At 39.5% G+C, this 21,884-nt stretch overlaps 3 protein-coding genes across 4 annotated transcripts; 2 read left to right on the top strand and 1 right to left on the bottom strand.

Moving 5' to 3' along the window:
* Nucleotides 1–101: 101 nt before the first annotated feature.
* LOC146485437 (14-3-3 protein beta/alpha-like) lies at nt 102–4,792 on the bottom strand. The gene is made up of 5 exons (XM_085103336.1): nt 4,330–4,792; nt 4,038–4,176; nt 2,378–2,541; nt 1,080–1,175; nt 102–671 (listed from the first exon to the last, which is right to left on the bottom strand). Exons 1-5 carry the CDS (start codon nt 4,684–4,686, stop codon nt 624–626), a joined length of 804 nt encoding a protein of 267 aa, XP_084959462.1. The 5' UTR covers nt 4,687–4,792; the 3' UTR covers nt 102–623.
* A 7,442-nt stretch (nt 4,793–12,234) lies between these two features.
* On the top strand, nt 12,235–15,723 carry LOC146485436 (putative peptidyl-tRNA hydrolase PTRHD1). Of its 2 annotated transcripts, XR_014863366.1 has the most exons (4): nt 12,235–12,309; nt 12,971–13,196; nt 14,247–14,775; nt 15,036–15,723. XR_014863366.1 is itself a non-coding variant. In XM_085103284.1 (3 exons), exons 2-3 carry the CDS (start codon nt 12,999–13,001, stop codon nt 14,415–14,417), a joined length of 369 nt encoding a protein of 122 aa, XP_084959410.1. In that variant the 5' UTR covers nt 12,235–12,309; nt 12,971–12,998; the 3' UTR covers nt 14,418–15,723. The 2 variants fall into 2 exon arrangements, 1 of the variants encoding a protein (XP_084959410.1); XM_085103284.1 differs by having other exon boundaries at nt 14,247–15,723.
* A 3,848-nt stretch (nt 15,724–19,571) lies between these two features.
* LOC146485435 (uncharacterized) lies at nt 19,572–21,127 on the top strand. The gene has a single exon (XM_085103283.1). It carries the CDS (start codon nt 19,605–19,607, stop codon nt 20,172–20,174), a length of 570 nt encoding a protein of 189 aa, XP_084959409.1. The 5' UTR covers nt 19,572–19,604; the 3' UTR covers nt 20,175–21,127.
* The last annotated feature ends 757 nt before the right edge of the window (nt 21,128–21,884 follow it).

The following is a 21,884-nucleotide window of genomic DNA, read 5'->3' as shown; positions in this document are numbered from 1 at the left end:
TTTTGATAAGAAAACAATGGGGCAAGATAAGAGAATTTGTTCTTTGATATTAGGGGTTAAAGTGTTAACATTTCAGCAAAACACACAGAAAGAGACACTCAAAGATATAACTTACATTTTAATGATTAACAAAATGGTTCACTGTGAAGAAATTGTTACTGTACTCCATCTCCAGAATTGTTTACCTCAATTAACAGAAGATCACAAATCAAATGCACAAATCCTCTTTCCTCCACTCGTGTATACACACAAGCAAAATACACACTTTGGCTTTTACTCACCCACAGCAAGCACCAAAAGGCACGACCATTGGCCTTTCACCCTAAAATGGCACAGAATCTCTTAAACAGAGGCAGTTAACAATGCCATTCTGTGTCATGCCCATACTTGAACAAAATACATTTACACCCACAGACTGCTACATTTGAAATCATTTAAGTGTGGTCATTAAAAACAAGTCCTTCAGTTCTACTTGGAAAGGACGTACATATAATGAACTAGCGTGGGTGAGCAAAAACATGGAGTGGTAGATAGTTCCTCTAGCATGGAAACAGTCTTTCTGGTTAATGAGAAAAGGTTACTATTATCTTCTGATAGGAGGCTGCTTCTGTTGGCCACAGCTTTCACTCATTTCCATCATCATCGTCACCATCCTGATTTGAACTCCACAGCTGTCAAAATACGCAATCCAAGTTAGTATGAGTATAAAATGTCCCATTATACAACAATAGTCGCCAAAACAAGGGGAAATAACCCCCACCCAAGAAAAAAAGAGTGCCTGTCGTGTTCAAAGAACAGATTCCTAATTGTGTGTTGGTTGTTTTGTGTCTGTCATGCAGAAAAAAAATAAAAACGTTGGACCTGCTGATTAGCCGCCACCCCCCCCCCCCCCCCTTCCTCCCCCTATTGACACAGGAAAAGTTTCTGTAAATTCCAGCCAAAAATGTTGGCTAACTGGAAAGCACCCCAGATGATTGAATGTGTCAAAGTTAATATTTAGGACTCTCCTATTGAAAATTACTGGATCTGCCCCAGAAATTACTTGTCAAGATGAACAGGTCATTCAAGTTGGCACTTACTGTCAAATTGTCCCGCAATAACTGCATTATAAGGGTGCTATCTTTGTAGCTGTCCTCCTGAAGTTTATCAAGCTCAGCGATGGAATCATCAAATGCCTGACGAGAAGTAACATATGAAACTTGCCTCAGAAAAACATTGAAATGGAAGTAACTAAAACCTAAAATAAGGAACAGCACTCATTATGCACCCCCTCCCCCCTCCCAACACACACACACACACCATACTAACCCACTAAGTAACAAGGGGACGCAATAAAGAATGTATATAAGTATCTGGAGTCAAGTGGTTCTCAAGATTAACTAGCTCAATGCAATTTTAAGCACTTGTTGAATAGTGGACTCTCACAAAAAGGACAAGCATCATGTGAACTCTAAATTTCAATATTATTATATTCTTTACTATTTGTCAGCCATCCTGGGAAGAGGATACTATCAACAAACATTGTCTACACATCAGCCATTTTGGATGGTTAATGCATGGCAAAACCACTGGCATGCATGACCAATTAAAAAGTTTTTGAAAAGATATATGAGAACATTTTAAACGCGTGGTGATTTTTAACTTCGATTATAGAATAGAATAACTTTTATTTGCACTTATTGCTCGCATGAATTATCATAAATAAATAAATAAACTCATATTTTAAGCAACTATTAGAGCCTCGAGACTGAGGTAACTAAGGGGTTTTCGAGTCAGTCTCCGGCTTTTTATGTTTGTGAAGTATGGAGAAATCAGAACCAAACAGAGAGAGAAGTGTTACTGTATGGAATTAAAAGTGAGATCTAAGTAGTAAATTTCTCTAAGTAACTAGGATAAGCTTTGACAATGTTGCTCGGACAGTAAATAAGGTGTCAATTTTTTGGAAAAGTTGAAGACATCAAATCAAATCAGTAAAATTAAATCAAAGAGTGTGTAATTTGCAGCTGAACAAAAGAAAGTAAAGAAAGACATATCATTGCAATTTATCTGCAAAAAATGAGAGGCAATGTGAATCCACCATTAACAGCCAGCAATAAAACCAGGACCACCTAGTCACCAAAACAGAGCCACATCACTGATCGTATCCAGGGCCCACTTGTTTGAAAGCGAAGTAATGCTAATCCAATATTAAAAGTTAACTGGGGGTTTCATCTTGCTCGGTACGCTCGTTATGCTCACTGGTTACTCCCAATTTTCTTTTCGGATTTCAATAGTTCTTGCTAAGATCTGCTTTCCCCACATAGTCATAAACCACACAAAACTACTTCTTTATTAGTAGGCACCATCCTTTAAAATGTTACTTTGTCGTTCTGCTTACCTTCCTTGCCAATTGACATGCCTTGTCTTGTTTATTTTGGATTTCATAGTAGAAGACTGAAAAATTAAGCGCCAGCCCCAGGCGTATGGGATGTGTGGGTGGCAGCTCCTCTTCACTGAGCTCTAATGCCTTCTTGTATGCTTCCTCAGAACTGTTCGTCACACCTGAAAAAAAAAAAAAAAAAAAACATCGTATAAGTATGAGCAATGGTTGTGGTACTTCTGCGCCTCTTAACCACGGTACCATCTCCCATTTCTCTACTAGGGCTAAAGCCTGCCGCACACTTGAGGAAAGAGCTGAGAAAACTGCCTCGCGAGGTGATTAGCTCAGCTGTTTCATCGTGTGTGCGGTTGCGTTTTTGTAAGTTTTTCGCCTCGTGAGGCCGTGAGGAAAATATCGATCATGTTTGATATTTGAGATTGAGAAACTAAAACGAAAACTCAATCGCACACTTGAGGAAACAGCTGGGCTGATTGCCTTGCTTGGCCTCGCGAGGCAGTTTGCTCAGCTCTTTCCTCAAGTGTGCGGCAGGCTTGACGCTCAGTGGGAAATTCACTTTAGCACTCTAACTCACACCACAGAGTTAATTCTCTGACCAATCCTTTGTGTCCTAAGTACTAGCGGCACAACATTCATTTGTACCCTTCACATTCACATTGTCGCAATTACCACCATAATCACTCACGACTTACTCCTGTCTGGCCTCGTAGCTCAGTAGGTAGAGCAACAGATGATCAAATTCTGAGGTCCTGCATATGATTTCGCCAAGGTCAGAGATTTTTTCTTTGCCTTGTGCAATCTCCCATTTCCTTACTAGAGCTAACGCTCAGTGAGAAATTCATGGTTCACTAAAGTACTTCTCTGATCCATGATTTGTGTCCTTACTGCTAGCGGCACAACATTCGTTTATTTGTTGTATTTCTACCTGTTTCAAGCATTATTCAAACAGTACTAAGTGGAGCTGGATAAAATCAACTGGTTGGTTTCTTATGATCACATTTCAACCATTATTTAGACAGAAAAAATTCACATTTAACATATAGCTCCATACACTAGTCAGTAGCAGTCACAATTCATCATTGATCAAACAAAACTAACTACAGAATCCTATGCTAATGGCTCAAAAAATGTCATATGAACAATAAGCCAGACTACTGAACAAAAAATTTGTTGAAAACCAAGAGTGATTCATTGCATGAGTCAAAACATCCTTGATTCCTTACTGAACAATTTTTGAAAAGGTCCGGAAGTGTTCTGGAATTTGACAAGTCAATATATGCCTATTATTTTCTGTTCCTTTACATAATGGGAAAAGTGAAGCTCATGATTAATTTGAGATGTCAACTGAATATATTTAGTCTTTCAAGTGGCTATCAAATCGAAACCATACTTCAAAACTACACTGTCGAAAATTTATCCCGGAAAAATTGAAACTTGATGTGTTAGTTTCTTAAACAATCTTATTTTTATTGTTATTATTATCATTATTATTAATTCAGAAGCGTCAAAAATTTCACAAGAAAACCTCTGCTTTACAACGTCCTGTCTTACTCCGTCTGCTAACCAAGGAAACTGGAAAGTAGACACATACAGTAGATGCAAGGAGCGATAACACGGCCGATCATTCACCAGAACAGTAAACGATCGAAGGAACACAAACCTTCTTTTTCTTTGGTAGAAGCAACTTCAGCCTTGTATCTCAGATAATCACCCTTCATTTTCAGAAAGAATATTTTTGCTTCAGCATCGTTACCTGAGGAGTCGCTATCGTCAGCCGGAACCAGTTTATCCAAAAGATCCTGCAAATGAGAGAAATTGTATTTCCTTTGAAACATCAAGTCTAAAAGGGTTTCTGTCAAGAAACCAACCGTTCTCGGCTTACTCAAAATGTTCAGAAGACTACTTTCGCTGAAGGGACGACTACAGGCTCTACAAGAACAGTTACAACCTACCAGAACTTCATTACAGATATCTTGCAATTCTTTCTCGATGTTCTTCCTATAATCTTCAAGAATCGGATTTTTATCTTCATTTTTAGGCTCTTGTTTACCGTCCAGGGCTGAGATCACCCTCCAAGATGAACGCCTAGCTCCAACCACGTTCTTATAAGCTACTGAAAGCAGATTTCTTTCCTCTGCAGTTAAGGCTTGCTTTTTATCCGGGCTACATTTTGTTTCTGTAACTATCTTCATGGCCTCTGACATATCGTCGTATCTTTCCGCTTGTTCAGCAACCTTTGCGAAGTCAACCAATGATTCTGAGGATTGCGATGTTAGCCATTCCTTTAGTGATCCCCGCATTCGGTCCATGCCTGTTATCCGACTAGAATCTGCCGGTCTAACTAAACCTACAGATTTACGACAAATTTTTACTATCCAATATGGCAGGAAAGGCGTGCTTCAGTAGTTCGCATGTGGGGGGTCCTCGCATCGCCGTGGAAACTTGTGACGTATTTCATAAATTAGAAGATCGCATAAATTAAATGAGAAAGGATCAAGGAAGAGATCGAGGACCGTTTTTTGAGTTAAATTATTGAGTGGAAGTAGCACGCGAATTTGATGTCATTTCAGCCCCCTAAACTGTTTGTCTGTCAACAGAAACAATAAGTAATTGTCTAGTTTTTGTTGTAAATTATCCGGCCCAGCGCAATAAAACTGTCGATTAGTGCCTCTGGCCAGACGAAATGGATTGAAACTTGAACTAATGTTTTTCAAGTTCTTACATTGTTGTTTCCAAAATGCGCTAGAACAGATCACGAGTCGTTCCTTTCAGGAATTGAGTTGATTTCTTTCCTCTCTTTGTTCCAGAATTATTTTGTAGCTAAGTGAAGGTCTTATATCACCATTTTAAACAAAAGAGCTCAAAAACCCCATGACACTTCGATTCCCCTTTAAAACACTTGTCTTTGCAAGTTCCTCAGGAAAAAATTTCTTGTAATTGACAAGTTTTTGGACATAATAGTTAAACAATTTTTCTGTAATGATTTATCCTTTAGAGGCCTTAAGAAGTTGTATGAGTAACAAGAGTTCCTAATAATCTAATAATAATAATAGTAGGCCGTACAGGCCGTACTGCCTCCGATCAGGCGAACGTGTTCCGGTGTGCTTTGTCCCCAAGACAAAGCGGTTCGCAGATTTCTGCACCATTAAGTATCAAGACTAGTTGTAATCCTTTTCTCTGTTATGCCTGTTTCTCTGTTATTTGTGCGTTAATCATATTTATATAATTATTTATCTGAATGTCTTTATACCGTAGTGTCTTGTACTATTGTAACTGACCATCCTTGTAATTCAGCCTTTTAGGTTGCGAGAGGGATTCCAATAAACAATTATTATTATTATTATTATTATTATTATTATTATTATTATTATTATTATTATTATTATTAGTAGTAGTAGTAGTAGTAGTAGTAGTAGTAGAAGTAGTAGTAGTAGTAGTAATAATAATAATAATAAAATAAATCGAAAACAAACTTTATTTACAATTCATCAAAAATTTGCAGAGCAAAAGCGTTACAATTACACTGAAGCATATGTTCAAATCATAAACAAAAAGATGATAGAATTAAAAAAAAGATAATTATAGATTTCAAGGGCATGCCGACTTTTTAATTATTAATCTTGTGTCACATGTTTGTGAAATGAATCAATGCGTATAACAGAACTAATCAGCTATAAATATAACGTAATTTGTTGAAAAAAAAAAGTTAAATAAAATTCAGTGTTTTAAAATCAGCTCCCCTTGGCTAAAAAAAATAAAACAAAATAAGCACTCATTTCTATTAAATCTTTGTTAAATATATATGTTAATTTCATATATTCATATTCATTTATTCATCCTTCATGGGTATATTACGAACTCACAATATGACCAACTCCCAGTTGGCTTGATAGCTCAGTTGGCAGAGCACTGCACCGGCATCGCAGAGGTCATCCTGTTCAAGCATGTATTTTTTTTTTTTTTTTTTTTGTTTTTTTTTTTTGTTTTGTTTTTTTTGCAGGCTTCCTTTTCGCAACTCGGCTTAAGGGGGGACTTAGCCTAAATTTGAATGAAATTTGAGGTGGTTTTAAGAAGGGATAAAAGAAAGAAAATGACTGATTTTTGGAACACTAACAGACAGTCGATACCCACGCAAGAGCACCCCAGGTTGCTAGTGGACTAACTTGGTATCCGTTTATTAATTATTAACCACAAATCCTTATTTCAAAACTTCACTAATTCTTCAATGTTTCTTATTTCTCTTAATTTAACCAATCCTTCTAGAAAAACTATCTCCTCCCAAATATACCCAAAAATCACCCCAAAATTCACAAAACACCCCTCAACATAGATTTACGGGATGAGCATAGAGTTTTTGGATCGCTTGAAACGTGAACGAGATATTTCCATTAAAGCCATGTAAAGTGCGGTAAATGGCGTTTACGTTAAGTCCCCCCTTAAGTTGTACCTATACTAACTGTGAGGATCTTTCTTCTATTATTTAAATAACATTTTACAAAAGTTAGGGATCACAAAGACTTAAATAGGGACATCTCAGAAAAAACCGCAATGACCCCTGGTTGGGTACTTTTATCTTTCATTGAATTCAGAGGGTTACCTTTTCGAGTGAAAGAAGTGTTAGAGATCACTGCCATTGCTTTATAAATCTCAGAGAGGCAAAACATTGGACGAATCCGACAAGTTTCCTTTTGATACCTTTTAAGGGTAAATTAAGTAAAAACCACGGCCACGGGGGGTATGGGGTAATTTCGTGAGCCGTGATCGGACTAATAATTTCTTTTTCTCGTGAAGCGTTAATGTTTTGTTTCTTGCACCGTAAATCGTGATTTTAGTAACTAATGTGACGCGTGGTTGACGCGTTTTTTGTGTTGTGAAATGTGAATTTGCCTCTTATGTCCGTGACTCGAAAAAGAACCACCTACTATCGTAAAAATGAAGAGCTATCTAAACGTTATCAAACCCGTTTCCGATCACGATGGCTGCCGTATAGTAATGAATCGTTATCGATCCTGACTTAAATGTCAAAAGGTCAAAGAATCTGGGGATGAACCTTGGCCCCAGGTCTCCCCTTAAGTTTTCCACAGTGCACATGGTACTCTGGGAACAGTTTCAATATGGCGGAGGTTTCGGAAGACAACTTTGACAACTCGGCCAATAATATTGTCGCATAACTCTACCAACAGAGCTTTGCATCGCCACGATCTAATTCTCAAAGCAACAACAACAACAACAAAAAGAGCCAATAGAAGCGCTCTAAAAAGAAGCCAATGAAATCACAGAGTTTTCGATCCTCCGCGCGAATGTAAATCACTCACAGGAAAGTTACGAAAATAAGATTTTCGTTGAGTGAACCCGAGAACTCATCTCTATCATTCACAGTTTACTGGCAACTGAAGGGATCCACAAGATTAGGATCGAAACCGTTTTCTTGCCTGACCATTACTCAACAAAACGGGGAATATTCTAAGCTCTCTGGCTCAGAAGGGCTAACAGCAGTTCCTGAACCAGACATTTCCTGCTCATTTAATGGAAAATTTAAAACACAGTCGATGCACTGCTGTAAACAAAGGGAGGAAATCACTGAGCTCCCGCAATATAAACGCACTAGTCATAACACCGAAGCATTAGCAAAAGCACAGCCGTGATTTAAGCACACGTCAGTCTTTTAAGTACGTGGCTGAACACGAGGGGACATGTTTCAGCGACTTGTCCGGCCCCTCGTATTCGGGTACCTCTATACATTGCGTAGCTCTATAACAAAGTACAACGATTAAAAGAAAAAAATTAAAAGACATATAGCCGTGCCAAGAAACACGACATCTTGTAACAAAAACTAATAGCCAGACCAGGCATTACAACAACCACAGAATGAAGCTCATTGCACGCTACAAGCAACAATTCATATCCTGACTGTTGCACAAATCTCAACAATAAACGCAGTTAAAACTATCACGCACTAACACGAGCCAAGCCAAACCCAGCTGAAATGCCTATGTGGCATCAAAAACACGGTCGTTAAACACATAAAGAGATTTAAAAGTTGGAAAATCAATACTCATCAGGCACAAATGACCTTCATTTTGAACACACCATGAGCGAAGCGCAGGACTTAAAAAATTGTTCTGGAAAACATACTCACTGTGCAACGTGCTAAAACACACGCGTGGGAGTTGCACAGGGTTGTCATTCTTTTTATAATCCTAGTTAGGTAGATAGCTAGTTTGTTGATAATGATAATTAAGTAGCTGATGGAAAAACCGTGCATAACTAAATTTATCCTAGCTATCCTATCCTATCCTTTGAGGAGGGGGTGGGGGGTGCGGAGGGGTGAATAGGACTACGGATCGACGACTTTCCAAAATATTTTTGCCCGTATTCAAATGAAAACTTTGCTGGATTTGTCAGTGATCCTGCATATGCAGCGGATTGTGCATTTATCTATTTTTTTAGTCCCGGATTTTGGTTTTGGCAGGTCATAAAGTTCGGATCGTGGATCTCTATGTTTTTTTCTCTATGTTTCCATGGCTGAGACGTTGAATTGGTTGTTGATTATATTGGCTTGTTCTTAGCCCCTGAGAAACTTTTCTAAAACACAATCCAGTACAAGGTAACTATTAAAAAATAATTTGAGGATTCGGATTTGAGCTAATGTTTGGCGGATCGACGGATTTGGGTGTTAAATTTTAACGGACCGGAGGATTTGCATATTCCAATTCAACCCCTCCCCTTTCGTTAAACATAAGAGGTAAGTCAAACGCCTTAGTTATTATGCTGTTCTCAAGTCCGTGAAATGGCCAAATTTTTGTCCTTGACTCGTGAAACGCGAAAAGCCCGATTTAGTATCTGTGAAACGTGATCTCTACCACCCCCCCCCCCCCTCAACCTATACCCCCCTCATTTTTAATGTGTTAGAACTTTCTCGTAGAAACGAAATCCGAAAATAATTCGCCGGAGGACAGCAATGCCAAATCGAACTGAGTAGCTCTGAGGACGAGGAAGAAGATTTTCTCGAACAAATTGCGAACGAAAAAACCTAAAAACGGCCGTACATAAAAACGCGCAGAAAATGTCTAAAAAGTTCAAACCTAGCGTACGAAATGTGTGTTTCTATGTGTCTATTGGCTGTGTTAGTGTTGTAAAATATACAGCCGCCATCTTTTCCCGTTTGGTGGATTGGTTAATACCTTAACAACTAACATGCACTTCAATCAACATAATCGCTACTTGTGATTTGTCATGCGCGATCATTTCAGGTAGCACGCATCCTCGGTCACAGAGCCTACGATCTATTTCTAAGCGGTTGAATCGTAGAATCGCACAATGATAATTTTACTGATCCGTAGGGGCACTGGGGACGAGAATGCGAAGCGCGCTACTCAGAGTTCTCGTCCCCAGAGCCTCCTGTCCCTCTTAGTGCCCAGCCTCTGGCGGCTAAGAGGACCAGGCGGCCCCCCCTTTAGACGAGAATCGCTACTTAGATTAGGAGTACTTTATTTATGGTTAGGGAAGATATGAATTGTTCCACTCCTGTAATTTGTATTAATATTGTAGATTATAGCCATAGTATGTTTTTACAGTCTACAGTTTTTAAGGACGGTGCCTACATTTGTTACTGCACTTTCGTTCTGCGCATCTCGAGATACTCGGGTTTTCTATGGGTGGTGCCTACTAATACAGGGATATTTTTGCGCAGTTTGAATCTATGCTGGGAAGGCAGAACTTAGCAAGTGCTCTTGGTATCCAAAAAGAAAATTGGGGGTAACCATGCACTTTTCAGAGATAATTAAGCTTCAATTTGGAAAAAAAAACGCCATACATTCCTTTATATTTTACAGCTTTTTAGAATTATTGTTGCTTAACTATTTCTAAAAAATGCGTGGATATCCCCAATTTTCTTTTTGGATTTTCATAGCCCTTGCTAAGATCTGCTTTCCCCTCATAGTCATAAACCACACAAAAATACTTCTGTACTAGTAGGCACTTGCCACGAGATCAGCCGACTGTGGCTTGGAAGCCATTCCTCACTTTATCGAGGATAAAAAGGGAGCTTAATCAGCGAGGATGATGAAAACGCAACCTAAAACTTAAAGTTCACGTTATGTGAACTAACTTGCGATAATTTCAACTCATTTAATTTGCGTAATGCGGCCGCACTATCCAGGAGATGAATTCGTAGGGGCGGCTTTCAAGTTCAGAAAGAAAAAGGAAATTAGTTTGTTCTGATTTCTCGTTGCTGTTTTGTACAGGACGGCAAGGAAATGTACCAAAGTTTGTGACGTACTAGCCTTCCTCGCAGACGCTTTTTTGGCTCTTCACGCAATCTCTCCTTCCCGTCTCGTTGGGGAGAAAAGATTACGGGAGTGCGTGACGAGCCAAAAGAGCATCTGCGAGGGGGCCTAGTGACGCACGTGCAGGACCATTCATTGTTTTTGCTCATCAAACCTTGCTGTTTTCTAACGTTCTCATTGTCGTCGTCATCGTCACTGCGTAAGATCCCTAATGTCTATGATTGTCAACTTCTCCATATGTGAGGGTTCACATCACGATATCCTCATACTGGTCCCCTCCCTAAAAAGAATCACGTGTGACCATACACAGCATTTTACCGTTAGCTGTAGCTGTTACAAGCCAAACGGGGTAGGAGTAGGAACCTTTGGGAGGGAACTACTATCTTCATAGTACATTCTGAAAGCGAGGGTTGTCTTTCTGCTTTGAGAGATTAATGATTAACTCGCCTTGGCTGAAGTCCCATTCTGTAGTTAACCAGGAAGTGACTACTGTCATAATCAGCACCCTGGTAAGTACGAGTGTTTAGCACTCAGCATCAGTGCTTAATAATGCCCTCTTGACGATAATTAAGCCCTGGTCAAACGGCAAATGATAGTCAATGACAGTTGATGATAGTCAATTATAGTTAAAACCCGCGCGCTTGTTTTAACATCAACTATCATGCGCAATCATCAACTATCATTCACTTTGAGCGTGCTCAAATTCGTCATGATAGTTGATGATAGTTTTTCCCGTTTAACATCGTCAATGACAGTTTTTCGGTCAGCTGTTTTCTCCACCAGCACTCTCTAGATTTATTTTAAGTTAGTTCTTCCAACAACTGAAGGAAAACGAAGCAGGTTGCTGCTTGCAATTGCTGCTCACTTTCGCCGCAAAAAATTCATGCATGTGAAGTTTTGTTTGCGATGTTTACACCTGGTGGGTACCTACACTAGAAGCTCACGGCAAACTATCGTCAGCTATCACAAGATTATTTGAGCCGTTTGACCACGCGTTTGATAGTTGATAATAGTGGATGATAGTTTTGACTATCATCAGCTATCATCAACTATCATGCCCCGTTTGACCAGGGCTTTATATTCGTATAGTCACAACTGCCTCCACGAGTGCAGTCTATGGCCCGCGGTCCATGGTCTGGCCTGTTAGAGAAGAATGTGTTCGTTATGGGATGATTGTGTGATGATTGTGATAAAAAAGGCCCCGTCCCTGTGGTAGATCTTGAATTGGCACGCAATCGAACGTGACGTCACCCGTTGAGCTGGTCGTAGTTCAGTTCTAGCTGGTGGGGGCGGTGTGCAGCAAAGTTCTCTAAATCCTGATCTTTAGTTTCATACGAAAATGTGTTACATTCCGGAACCCTGATTCACGCTTGGTTTCTAAACTCCAGTACACGTTTCTGTAAAATCTATACCCGTTTTCAGACTTCTCAGAAAATCTATACCCTCCTTTGCCTCTGCACATATCCTCCCTCCCCCACCCCGCAAGGATTACCGCGGTACATCCGCAGTACCGGGAGACTAAACCACAAAACATACATGAGGAGCAAACCACCCACGTCTCAAACTGCTGAAATAGCGCGGGCGCAGAAAAATGTCGCGAACGGGTCGTTGAACGGAGGGAACGGAGGTGTCATTTTGGAGGAAGTAAGTTGAATTCCAATTTGTTTAGCTAAAATTTTACTCTGCAAAGTAACTAAGTGCAATGTTAGAAAAATATTAAGAGATCTATTTTAAACTGATTTTGCCATCAAGCCTATAAACCAGATAGCTGCAGGTAGACATTTTTAAATGTGGGATGCGGGATAAAAATTTATAGTGGATGTTCGAAATGGCAAGCTTTGGAGATAGCTATAGTTTCATCCTAGTAAGAATGGAATAAATGACGTGTAGGGAATGAAGCAAGACTAAAACGTGAAATTGGACAATGCACGGTTGAGGGGGTGAGGGGGTGGGTTTCATCCTGTTGGGGGAGGGGGGGGTGCTACTGTGGATACCGGGACTTCCCTTGCTTGCTGTGATTGGCTATTCAAACCCTGGATAATATTTGCTATTCACCAGCTTGTACTGGCCTGTTTTTTTGTGTGCAAGTTTTTTTTTTTTTTTTCCAATTTCTTAGAAATGAAGTGAGGGTCAGGTATCCAGTGATTTGGTATATACAGTACTAAAACAATATTATTTGATTCAGCTCAGAATCAGTGAAAAGTGGTAGGTATGATCCCTTGCTGCCTTGCAGCATGGTAGATATCTACCACTGTCCTCTTCTACTACTAACCCCTTACCTATATTATTTTGGACTGTTTTTCAGGCTCTGTGTTTAATTACCTTCTACCATTATGTCTTCAACATCCGCTCAGCTTGTTCAGTACATTATAGTAAGAGGTGACCTTTTGAGGGTTTTATCATGGCCAACAGGAGCCGTCATAACGCAGGCTTGTCATGCAAGCACAGCAGCTCTTTGGGCCTATCGGAATGACCCTAACACAATCCAGTACACCAGTGAATTAGATCACATGCATAAAGTTGTCCTAGAGGTAAGGGCAGATATACCCTTGGTCCCAGAGGTCTTTATTCTTTGATCTCCTTGCAATTATATAAAAAGTTGAACCAAGAGGTGAACTCTCCTGTGGTGCTGCATTGGTAGGGAGTAGAAACGAATGTTTGGTTTATCAACAGAGTTGATCAGGAAAGGTAAATTGGCTACTGATTCGAGTGCTGACGTTTTTAGTGTTAGCCCTTTGTCATAGCAAATCAGGGAACTGTGGGTTGTATGTATTTATATAGAGAGCAGCGAAGCTTTGCTATTGGTGGGAGCATGGTAATGTGGAGAACAAGACTAAATTAGTTGAATGAAAAGCATTTGTTGATTCTGTGCCTATTTGGAAGATGAAATTTTGTTATAAAGTTTTGCCGGTTTCTGTGTTACCATAATGAAGAAAAATGCCACAGACTGTCACGTGGGCAATTTACCTTAAACTTATCAACTCTGTTGGTAAACCAAACATTCATGATCATATAAAGTCTCACTTTTATGCTGATCTTACTCTCACTCTCTCTTGGCTCTGATTGGTGGATATCTAAGGATCAGTTTGATTGGTTCTGAACATAATTATTAACAGTTGATGTCAGTTTGATTAGTGACCCTGCCATCATCCCCCTCTTCAATTAGAAATCTAAAATCCCTGTGGGGGGGGGGGGGGGGGGCAGAGGTTATGCTGATACTATTTGACAGGACATGGTTGATCTCATATGTTTTCTCTCACAAAAGAGTGAAAATATATGGCGATAAACCTTATTCCAGAATGGCTTCCAAAAGACTTTTTTATTTGCATTCAAATTAGCCCTTCTTACCTCATTCAAAGTAAAATATTCTTTTGATTGTTGAGTTTAAGAACAAGGTAAGAAGTGCTGATTTGAATACGAGCAAAAGAATGTTAGAATAGTAGCCATTTTGGAATAAGGTCCAGGAGACCCTGGTATGAGATTAAGGACTTGTCACTACAGTTAATTCAGTTACAATTTTTTATTTAGCATTATTTGCTTATGTCGCTTATGGGTGACTTTCTTAAATTCATTTTGTTTAGGCCCCCAATCAAGATGAACTTACAAAGCTGTCAGAGGATTTATCAGCCAATCGAGTAGATCACAAACTATGGATTGAACAACCAGAGAATTATCCGACTTGCCTCGCAACCAAACCATATCCCAAGGAACAGATAAAACCCTTCTTCCAAAAGCTGAAATTATTCAAATAAACTTCAAGTCCGAGATTTCTAAAGACATTTTACCGTTCTAGTGAGACTAGACCAGGTTCCAGACTTGATGCCCAGCGTGACACTCAAGGTTGTTCCCAGGCCTCATTGTACTTATCAAATGAACCGAACTTGTTGGAGGCTTGGAGCCGAACTCTATAGCTCCAACTCAACGGCTGGCGTCACATTCGACTGCGCCGGCGCAAAGAATGGGACCTTTCGAATGCAAGACGGCAACGCCAAGGAAAACGTAACTTGAAAATATAACTTTATTTCATTTGTGCTACTTCTCGATTGTTTTAAATCGTTCAACTTCTACAGAAACGACAAACTACCCAGGAACCAAATTGGTAGCAGTGGCGTCAAGAGACTATGAGGTAAGAGAGCAAATCGCCCATGTACATGCCCCTCTTCCTATGAAAATTTTTTTTCAATCTTATTTGTTTGCGTTGCTATTTTAATGTCGACATCTTATTGGTCAGTTAGAGTGACGTCATTTAATTTTAAACTCAATGGTAGACGATAATTTCCCAAAATAGCATGGCGCGAACTAAAAAAAGATTGAAAATAATTATCATGGGGCACAGGGATTCGCTCTCTTACCTCATCGTCTCTTGGTAGCGTTCAAAGACTGAAAAATTCACCGTTTTGTGTTCACGTTCTCCACAAGACCTTGAATTTGGTCATTTCACGTTGTTGTTTTGAAGAGGACGGCAGAGAAATGTACTAAAACTTAAAAGGCACGTGCAGAGCAATCGTTTTTGCTCATTTGTTTTGTGACGTTGTCGTTGCCGTTGGCGTCGTGCTTTCGTAAGGTCCCTATTGACTGGGGACGAAACTGCCTGATACTCATTAGCCTGCAGAACAGGCGTTATTTTTTGCATTTTTTCAGGCGGGCGGAGGCAAGCACAAGGCGAGCACGGGCGCGAGTCACGTGCGACGGGAGGGGAGACCCTCCCGTCCCACGTGCTCACGTCCCACGATTATCCTACTTTTGCCGCTTGCTGTTTTCCGTTTCTAAGTGAAGTTGACTAGTTTCGCGTTGGCATCAAAGGCCTCGTTGGAACGGGAATTTCCAATTTATCAAGGAAAAACCTTAGGAACGAGGCTGCAGAATTATTTTTGTACTACTCTCAAAATAATTAGTAATTATTTTGGGAACGTAAACGCAAATCTGTCATTTGCCATTAACCGTAAACGCGAGCCTTAATCTCTCAGTAATGCCTCGGAGCTACTTTTACAGACATGTAAAGTACACATTCCTCATCCAATGAGCGCATAAAGTGAAATAAAATTTATTTGTGCATTCTTCGTTCTATAAGCGTAATGAAGAACAAGATATGAAAATATAGATATTCCGCAATCTAGAACAGCAGGGGAACCCAACAGTACTTTTCGAGAAATAGTCGGTTTTATACTAGAGGATGCATTACGAATTTGGGTAAACATTTGTTGTTCGTCTGGCTATGCGTCTCTAGTAAAAAGACGGACACAAGACCCATTATCCGTCTTGACGAACAATCTTCCGTTGTGCGTCGTTCAAGACGCACAACTAAACGTCGAAAATTAACCTGTAGTTCTCAAAATCTTATAACTACACGCCACTCAAACATAGGTTGTATGCCTGTGGATGAATTCATTCTTGTGATGTCATTTTTTTGTTTTTGTTTATTAATTCTGTAGAAGATGATTCTTGCCTTTGAGTCTGGAAGAAAACGGTTCAGTAGCCATTACAATACTGTGTTTCAATTAAAAGCTTTCAACCAGGTACTTCCCGCGGGTTGGTACGGCGTTGGTGGTGTAGAGGGTGGTTCTAGCTTTTTGAGTCGACGATGTAACTAAAATACGACTAAAAATTAACAAATAAACAGAGGGGCTTTCTCGCGAGGATTTCTACTGTGTTTTTCATTCGAGACCGACTTGACATTTTTCACAGTTTCAAACAAATTGAATAATTAATCTGAACCAAAAGTTAACTGCTTTTTTGGCCAGTTTTCTTCGATTCCAATTTCCGATCATTTTCAAAAGAACGGGCTTTCCGCGGTGTTAACAAGATCACGGGCACGAGGAAAGCGAGTGATTCTGGGATTATTTTCTAAACTTGTTTTAAAACAGAGTTTAGTTAACTGTCTGCATATTGCGGAAGTCGCTTGCATGTGAGTTGTGGCACTCTCTTAGCACTGTCGCTAAAAATGTCCCTTTTACGTTCAAGCGGAAATCAAATTATTCCCCTCCCCCACCACCCCCTCAAATTTTTCACGCTTTCGGTTCTGCGCGAGTGAAACATAGATTTCACTTTCCACTTGCCAATTTCAACTATAAGTGCCGATTGAAACCTTTTCCCATCCGGATCAGTGAGTAATTATAGGAATTATACGCTAATGAATTTCTCGTGTTTGTACCGTATACATGGCTGGTTGCCTTCAGTTTCATTTGCCAGAGTTCTTGTTCGTGCGTTTAATTGTGCTTATGCGTTTCCTTGTATCGCCACTCGCCAATGAAAATTGGGCGTCCATGGAACTTAGATGATAAGAGAAGAAAGATAATCAGTCCGAGTATCTTCATTGTATCAAAATATTTAGACAACAAATGACAAAAATACGTGGAAAGAGTTATATTTCGATACGAACTATACCATCATCAGACTAGAAATATACTTCGGTTTCCAAGGTTCAATTGTTTAGAACATCTCTACTTTTAGACAAATGTGTGCGTCCTTCAAAGCAGGTGGATAGACCGATTTGCTCTGAGAAAGAGTATACCATCGTGAATCTCTTTATACGGTGGTCACATAACCTTCACAATGGGATTATATGAGATTTTCATCTTCAGTTGAAAACATCCACTGGCTTGAAAATGGAGGTTATGGGCGTCTGTTTGGAAATGTTGGGAAATTTTTATCATAGTCATGTTATCAGAATGGAGTTTTCAAAATGTATGAATAGCATTTCTTTGAAGGCAAAATAACCAAAATTGCATATTAAAGGAAGGGTTCACATTTCAGCGCATGTGGATGAATCTAAATGCCTTTTTCTCTTTCTTATCAACTTTATGGCCTTAAAAATCCCACTCACATGTACTTCAGTAATCACATTCTATAATTAGTCCAAGCGAAAATCGAAATGACTGATGACCAAAATTCACAGAAAATGCTAGTGGATTGTACTCTTATTGTCGATATTGAATTTAGTGTTGATCCGTAGGATTTATTCCACGGTTGATGTGTTTACAGTTATTTGCATGCGAAATAACGCAATCATATAAAAAAATTACCACCCGAGTTACCTCGAGTTACCTATTCCTCTCCGAATGGTTCATAAACAACGAATTAAATGAAAAAGGCTTGGGTCATAGCGAGCACGGGCGAAAAAGTATTTTGATTCATGGACATGCGCAGAACCGTGAACCCCTCCCTTTAAATTAACGTCAAGGGAAGTATCAACGTTTTCGTTTATCCCTTGATATTGCTCCTGACAGAAAATATGAGCAGCCTTTTGACATACATTTACCAAGACACAGCAAGCTGCAGGTTTGGTATCCTTGTCTAGAGGGTATCCAATATGGCGGCCATCAAATCCTTCTATACTTTGTTGAAAATCCAGCCTGTCATAAAATTATCCCCTTCACTTTGACGATTTTGCTTTCCACTTTTATGTGTTCCTTCCGTGTCTATTGTCATCAGTATTTCAGCTCATTCGTAGCTCATACATGCCGACATCTTACTGAATCATTTTTCCTGTATTAATCTATATTCCGTTTACGACTTTGTGAACTAACTCAGGCTGTGCTGACCTGCAAAAGGCTTATTTCTCGAAAGACCCGGTAACTTACCGGGCCCGATAAATGTCTTTGGTGATAAATGTTTCTTAACAGAAGTCAATTTTTGTAAGCTTTGAATAGTAAAGTTTAAGATCTTATAATTCTATGAAAACAATAGGCCAAGTACCATGTCTGTAATCACTGTGTAATCGGCTAAAAAACATTTAAAAATATACTCATCGGGCCGGTAAGTTACCGGAACTTTCGAGAAACGGCCCCCTGGTATGCCGATAATTTCATACAGTGACTTTTTTCAGTCTCAAAGCTCTCTTTTAATTTCTTTAACAATTAGATTATGGAGGCGAAGCCCGAATCAACTACCATGCATAGAAATCGAGAGCGAAAAATCTATTGTTTTAGTACTGATAAATTTACTAGTCGTTCAATTGTTAAAATGAAGCAAATTCAATTGTTAAATAAAATTAGTTGATATTTAATAAGATATTTCCTAAATAGACAAATAACTTGGGCCTTTTTTTCGACAATATATACGTGCAAAAAGTGCCAAGGTACTCAAGAATGCCCCTAAGATTTTCCCTTAGAATTTGCCCGGTTATTCTTGATTGGATTACTCCTAAAATTTCCCCGGAATAGTTTCATTACTGCTTTGCCAAGGAATGTAAGAACACTGCTAAGTTCCTTCGAAGAACTGGATGTGATCTGGAAAATACGTTTGAAACTTGATCGGATCAATTTTTTGTTTGACCGCGCACAGAAATGTATTTGACATAACGGTGAACTAGTGTGAACGGAAAACGGTTTAAAACGGCCCACAAATTTTCAGGTAGGCTTCGTGCCGGAACAGATCCGTAAATGACTTTGTAGGGTAGGATGCGCCGATCACATTACGCTTGCGGAGCCGAGCGTCAAAGCAACGCTCCAGTCAAGAGAAAATAAAGAGCTATCTAGTCTGGAGTGAACATATCCTTACGTTCACATAATACCAGATTGCTTTTGTGACGGCACGCCGGAAAATAGCCTACATGGCAGGCGGTAGAAATGAGCTGGGCAGAAAGCGCACGCGCAGAGGAGAGGGAAATGGCTTCCCCTTCATTTCGCGCTCTGCGGAGTCTCTCTCTAGAGTCCAGGCACTCCGTGCGCGCCCGACTTTTCAGTCCTGCCAGGAAAACCACACCAGACTGGCATTCTGTATACCTTTTTTGCCGGAGCGTCGGTTTAATTTCTTGCCGCTCCGAGCATCCGAAAACATTTAGAAAACGGCTCCATCGTGAAGCACATTGTTCTTCTCACGGTACCTTGGGGCAGCCGTTTTGTTGTGGTAAGCGTGGGTGTGTTGACGATTAGGGAGGAGGGGAGGGGGAAGGAGTCATTGTTACAGTCCTTGACTGCAAAGGATGCTGGGGCGGCATCATGGCGGAAGATGAGAAGCCCGCGATAGTGAAAAGAGTAAAGAAAGAAGAAGGAATGAAGAAGGAAGTCAACCTCACTGACGAAGTTTTAGTGAGCTTACCGGTTAAGGATTTAAACACTGTTCTGCGTGGTTTCTCGGATGACGAGATCTTTCGAATCAAGCAGAGAAGGAGAACTTTGAAAAATAGGGGTTACGCTCAGAACAGTCGCACCAAGCGTGTCCGACAAAAGGAGGATTTAGAGGTTGAAAGACAACAGTTACGCGAAGATCTAGAGACACTTGCTCGAGAGAACGATAGTTTGAAGAGAGAGAGGGACGAAGCCAGGAAAAAATACGATTCGCTGCAAAAGTTATTGACAAACAGAACAAAAACGGGCGGCTTGCATTTAATTGGCAAGAGCCACGGCAACTCGTCCAGTGCAGAGCACGAGATTCAGGTGGACGTGGTGGGAATCGAGGACGAGAAAGCTAACCGTAGCAAAGACTCACATGAATCTGATCTTTCCGATGACTATCGATCGAGGAAATCGTCGGGTCGCTCTGAGGACGAAACAGATGAATCGCGATGAATGGACGAAAAATACTATCAACTTTGCGCGATTATTCAACGCCGCGGACTTTGTTTACAAACGTTCAGATATCACGATCGAACAATGCAAACCATATGTCTACGCTATAAACGCGTGTGGAACCGTAGTAAAAGCCGTCACATTTTCAAGAATGGACTCTACTTAGATAGAAAAGCGATATTTTGGTAATTCTGTGTATTTAAAGCCTTAAGTACTAATGTTTGTTCATGTTTCTGTCATAAAATAGCGTAAATATCAAAGGTAGCGTAGTGAATATTTTAGCGTACAAATAGTCAAAATTCCACAAAATATTTTTAAAACTTTACTTCCAGTTAAAAAGCGGCAAACTTTCGATTTCATGTCTCGATTGTTTTGCCGAGTAATGCTAGGCAAAGTTTCTTGTAAATATTTTTATCTTTTACAAAGGTGAAATGTTCGCAGTTTCCTTACTGTATTGTATTGCCACATTGAATCAATGAAAAAGTCGTAGTAATCGTTTGCAACTCTATCTACAGTCATGAAAACTTATTTTAAAACAATTCTTTTCATGATGTTCCTTTATTGGAAATTTTAGAACAGGAAAATACACAGTTACAGCATTTATTCTTAATATTGGTCATGCTGACTAAGCGATTTTTAATTAATTTGTGGGTGTGGACAGAATGAACATGCATAAAAATAGGACAACTTTTAAAGCTTTTAGCTCAAACCAAAATAAATATACAACTCAATATTATAATGTACAGTTAAAGGAGGATAGAATGGCTGGCAACTGAGAATTTTTTTTAATTTTCTGAAGTGTAAATCTGTCAATTCTCTAGAAATATACAACATTCCAAATTAATATCATGTACACTCTATAATGTTCCCGACTTGAAAAAGTGACAATTATGAATTGTTGTCATTTCACTGGTGTAGTGTGAATGAGCAAACATTAAAAATTAATAAAACAACCTGAGCAGAAAACATTTTTCAATGAAAATGTGCAGTTCCAGAAATTTTGATACCCACACCCCACCCTGTGGAAAGCTTTTTGTTTTGCATCCCCCTCCCCTAGGAAATTTCAGTTTAGCTTCATACTTTGCTTATAAAATTTTGACTTTGAAGACCCCCTCCCCCCTAGGAATTTCCAATGATCTTCCATGGGGTGTGTATGGATTTTTTTTTCTGGAGCTCCACACTTTTTTCACAAGTCTATCCCACATGTATGCATTGTAGTTACTGGCAGAATTTTACCTCTCAAATACATACAATTGTTGTCAACTATTTTGGATCCCTGATGTTTTGGCTTTTGATACTTTCAGGGGTGCTGCACTCTATAAGTAAATAGCTAAATAGCAAATTTATCAAAGATGACAAATTAATTTTTATAACATGATTTTATTCCCACTGAAAATTGAATCTCTTATGAAATGCAGTGATTAACCATTCTTCATTGTCAGGCTCTTTTGAACACATAATTTGGCATTTTTGCTCTATTTAAAACGGTTGTAATTTAACAATTCTGTTGTCAAAAACAGGTTTCAAATAATATTTTTGTAGTTATTTTGGAACAGTTAACTTGTTTGCGATTTTTTCTTACCTCATCGAATAGCATGTAACCAAAGCCAATGTGATTAAATGTTGTCCACCCTCCAAGGGGAGGGGTGAGGGGTACTCCCCTATATGAGGGCTATATTGGTATGCGCTGTACCGAAGAGTGTGGTTTTT

This window comes from Pavona decussata, unplaced genomic scaffold, assembly GCF_977016875.1.
Source record: "Pavona decussata unplaced genomic scaffold, jaPavDecu1.1 SCAFFOLD_26, whole genome shotgun sequence".
NCBI lineage: Eukaryota > Metazoa > Cnidaria > Anthozoa > Scleractinia > Agariciidae > Pavona > Pavona decussata.
The sequence above is the reverse complement of the archived record's forward strand: the minus strand, read 5'-3'. Positions and strand labels throughout refer to the sequence as shown.

Excerpts from the sequence above, each read along its gene's own strand:
- LOC146485437 (XM_085103336.1), bottom strand. The coding sequence starts at position 4,686 with ATGGACCGAATGCGGGGATCACTAAAGGAATGGCTAACATCGCAATCC. Across the intron at positions 2,542-4,037 it reads TTCTACCAAAGAAAAAGAAG|GTGTGACGAACAGTTCTGAG; the intron begins GTTTGTGTTCCT and ends TTTTTTTTTCAG. Across the intron at positions 1,176-2,377 it reads CATGTCAATTGGCAAGGAAG|GCATTTGATGATTCCATCGC; the intron begins GTAAGCAGAACG and ends ACTTCTCGTCAG.
- LOC146485436 (XM_085103284.1), top strand. The coding sequence starts at position 12,999 with ATGTCTTCAACATCCGCTCAGCTTGTTCAGTACATTATAGTAAGAGGT. Across the intron at positions 13,197-14,246 it reads TGCATAAAGTTGTCCTAGAG|GCCCCCAATCAAGATGAACT; the intron begins GTAAGGGCAGAT and ends CATTTTGTTTAG.
- LOC146485435 (XM_085103283.1), top strand. The coding sequence starts at position 19,605 with ATGGCGGAAGATGAGAAGCCCGCGATAGTGAAAAGAGTAAAGAAAGAA.